General features: G+C 38.5%; 1 protein-coding gene across 1 annotated transcript; it reads left to right on the forward strand.

The window, feature by feature from the left end:
* The first annotated feature begins 786 nt into the window (after positions 1 to 786).
* On the forward strand, positions 787 to 1,690 carry LOC126766549 (uncharacterized). The gene has a single exon (XM_050484310.1). The coding sequence runs from the start codon at positions 862 to 864 to the stop codon at positions 1,534 to 1,536; it is 675 nt and encodes a 224-aa protein (XP_050340267.1). The 5' UTR covers positions 787 to 861; the 3' UTR covers positions 1,537 to 1,690.
* The last annotated feature ends 2,359 nt before the right edge of the window (positions 1,691 to 4,049 follow it).

Consider the following 4,049-nt stretch of genomic DNA (forward strand, 5'->3'; position numbering starts at 1 on the left):
GAATAAGGCGTGACCGAAGTTGGTATTGAAATCAATATCATAACTATTACTAAAACCACATTTTGTGACAAAACATAAAATATGCGTGTAATCTGAAACACCGCAAGTGGGAAGGGACTACGTTTGGGTGTAACCTATTTTCCAACTGTGACATAAAGTAGAAATGTTATTTTACGAATCAAATTTTTATAAAATTGGTTGAGTACGTCCTGGGATATACGATTTCCTGGTAGATAGGAGGTGCCAAGCGTTTTGTTTAATTTTTACATCCTCTCCTCCACTTTTTGAAACGTTTCTTCTTACAGATGTCTCTCAGTATAATGATTTTCTGTACCATCGAAGGTACTTACAAGTTTCGATTTCTCCTTTCTACAATACCAAACTCCCTTGGATGCCAAGGGCATATCCAAATTCATCACGATACCTCAATTTTTTCTTAAGTTAAAGCTTGTACTTAAGGAAAGACATACATACATTCACATGGAATTCATCTTGACTCGTCTTCCTGACCATTCATTGTTACTCACCAATTTTCTTAACCGGTACCTTTGGGTCACAAAAAATAAACATTTCGTGCCTAAAACATGTAGCGATGACTTAGAGGAAAGTATTCGAAGAGAAATTTTCGTAGAATTACAATAAAATTTACAATAACTATTTCTTTCTTACTACTCTTACTCCGCTTCTTTCATTGCAACACATTTTACTACTATTTATTTCAGGAATAGACTCCTTTGCAACGACTTGAGGGTTTGACATTTAATTAGAAATTTCAAGTTTAAAATATAAATGTTTGTTTATAAGAAATGTATGTAAATAATAAAACGTTGAAGTAAAACATCCGCGTTGCGGAAAGTCGCAATGGACGCTGAGGAGGTGAACTCAACTTCCAGCTTTGCTTCAGGAACCTCTCCTATGATGTACCATAGTTCAACAAGCTTTACCATTCAGCACAGCATAAATATGCATAATATAACAGCAGGCCTTAAGGTGCACAAGAGGCCGAAGCAAATAATTTTACCTAAAAAAATGTTCACCGAACGACAGAAGCTACGTCAAATGGAGATTTCGGAACCACTGCCCAGCTCAGCGCTCCAAGACCTCCGCCTTCAACAAACAAGGCAAGTCAAAACGAACCGCAATTGTGAAAAGCCAAAATCACTGAAACGGAATACCAACAAAGCGGTATTGCGACCAAATCAACTGACGTTGGGCAGTACACAAGAAGCCCCTCTAGCGGCAAAAGTCTTCGAAGAATGTGTGTTGCCAGAGCTTAAGGAAAACTTACCGCAATCAAAGTCGACTATGGACGGTGTACTTAGCTTTGAGTTGCAACCAAGCGTGGATGGCGCTCAGCGCTCTTACGCCAGTATTTACGAAATACCACCCGCGGCTCAGACTTGGCGGCGCAGCGATTGTTTCAAGGGCCGCAGCGAAGAAGGGCTGTTGAACGAAATCATGGAGGAGATTAATATGCGAAGCACATCGGCCACTTATATCCTTTCAACGCCAGACAACTGCAAACCCATGAAGTAAGAGGCGCCGCCGATGGATAATTGAGGCGTCGCGGAGTAAAAGAGTAATGTAACTGCGAAATGCAATTGCATACTTTCAGCAAAATATGCACACAAAATGAACAGACGCACATATTTACCATTGCATTGCATACTTCCGAATAAAACGAGAAATACCAAACACCTATTTGTGCATGAGTATTTATTTATTTCTGGTCACTCGATACTTCTTTATCTGCATAAAACTACGCATGATCTTTAATATGGACATTTTAATATCTGTATGGGTGCCAGACATACCGACACATTCATTTTCATTGGAATTTCATCAAAGACATACGAATATGACGAGCTGTAGGCGAATTATGGTAAACTTGATCATATACAATGGTCTGTCAGTCAGTCAGTCAGTCGTTGCTTTTCATCATGACATTTGTGGCATGCAATAAAGGCAAAAGAAGACGAATGACCAAGTTACTCAAGTGTTCGTGGAAAATTGCATTGACAGATGTGGCATAGGGAATTCTACAAATATTTGAAAGTGTACGTCCAATATTTGAAAAAGGCAAAAGTTCACGCACATGCTTGCATTTATGGTAAGCACCATGGAGATTACAAAACTAGTTGTGAAAATAGTAGTTTCCAGCTAAAATTTGTTCATTAAAATCAAATTAGTCGCAAAGCATAAAGCTAATAAGAATTAGTTAGGAAGTTGCTGTGAAAAGTGAACGGTGAATCCATGTAGTTGAGATGACAATGGACCTAAACAAAAGAAATATAAGTATTGAAATTAAGAAAATAAAACTAGTAAGAGTATTTCTATTTGAAACCTAACATGTTAAATTAATCTCATTTTCATTTTTCAAATATTTTTACTTTTTCGCATGATGCTACAGAGTATAATAATTTTGTTCACCATAATTATTGTTCGTATTACCTAAAACTAATCGAGATAAGTATATATGTACTTGAATGATCTGAATGGCAAAACGAGTCAAATTTCCGGTGAGTGTCTGTCCGTCCGTCTACTTATACAAGCTGTAGAAGAGGACGGTGTTATAGATGGGTGTAATCGGACCTTGGTAAAGTAGGTTTTATGAATATATCTCAAAAACCTCTAAGACTATGTCTGTCAAACTTGTGGTATGTAAGTCGGTATGCAATTGGATAGTACCCACGCCCACTATCCATATAATGGTTTTGTTGAAAACTACTAAATGCGCGATAACTCACTAAGAAAGTAAGGTTGGGATAGATACCGGAAGTTGAAGAGAAAGCCATCTTTTCTGGTAACAATGTGTCCTTTTGGTTACAAAAAACGAGAGAGGCCGAATTGCGTGAGTACGAAGAGCTTGACAAGCTGGCCGACAGGGGTAATGCTCGAAAATTCTACGAAAAGATGCGGCGACTAACAAAAGGTTTTAAGGCCGTATATGTAGAATCCACAGAGGGGATCGAGTGACTGATGCCCAGAGCATACTGAAATTATGGAGGGAACACTTCTCCAGCCCGCGGAATGGCAGTGAAAGCAAAACACCAGGAGTTGGTGAACCCGGTTCTCCAATCGATGACGAGGAAGCAGACGTTCCATTACCCGACCATGAAAAAGTTCGGATTGCAATAGCCGTCTGAAGAACAAGAAATCGGCGAGGGTCGATGGATTGCCGGCCGATAAGGAGCATGTATCAGCTCATTTGTGAAAGGTGGACAGGTTTCATAGCAGCCCTTGACAAAGTTGGCCAATGGATATGGCACCGCCCACCTTTGGTTGAAAACCCAATTTACAAGAACCAAATTCGGTACATAATGTTATATTGACATTGGTATCTTCCAGTATGAAAATAGGCGAAATCAAAATACAGTCAAGAATAGTTTCCATGTAACAAAATCTAAATTCCTTCTAGTTCCTTCATTTTACAGTATAGAAATAAAATACGTTACTGAAAGAAAACTTTGTATAAATAGTGCCCTTAAGGTATGACATACTATATGTACATAAAACTTCTCTTAACTATCGAAATCGAACTAAAACTGTTCAAACCCTTAATGTACCGAATATGTGGACATCTGTGTCTAGGGCTGATGATTTACCGAAAACAGCGGTCAATCTCTAAGATATAACAATAAAACTTAGAGATCATCTTTTTTTGGCAACAATGTGTCCTGGTGCTAAAATTTGTTAAATTGCGTCCAGGGGTTCAGGGCGCATCTTTATTTGGTAACAGTATATCTTCATGGTCAATATTTCTCGAAGTCTCCACATACCGCATGTATCGCTCAGTATGTAAGGCGTCAATAATAGCTTAATAAATATTAGTTTAATTAATATGTGAAATCACTCATCGAATTACCACAGCTTCCACATATACGAAGAGTTCCGTTATTTTAGCAGACTCCATATTTGGACTTTTCATCAGACTTTTAAGCGTTTATGTCGGTCAATATGTGCGCTATTTTAATGAAATTAAGTCAGGGGCGGATCCTTAACTGAGGGAAAGTCCCCCCCTTCCCCCCTCCGCAAAATGTAAAAAGTTA

The sequence above is a fragment of the Bactrocera neohumeralis genome, unplaced genomic scaffold (genome assembly GCF_024586455.1).
Source record: "Bactrocera neohumeralis isolate Rockhampton unplaced genomic scaffold, APGP_CSIRO_Bneo_wtdbg2-racon-allhic-juicebox.fasta_v2 ctg165_3, whole genome shotgun sequence".
Lineage (NCBI taxonomy): Eukaryota > Metazoa > Arthropoda > Insecta > Diptera > Tephritidae > Bactrocera > Bactrocera neohumeralis.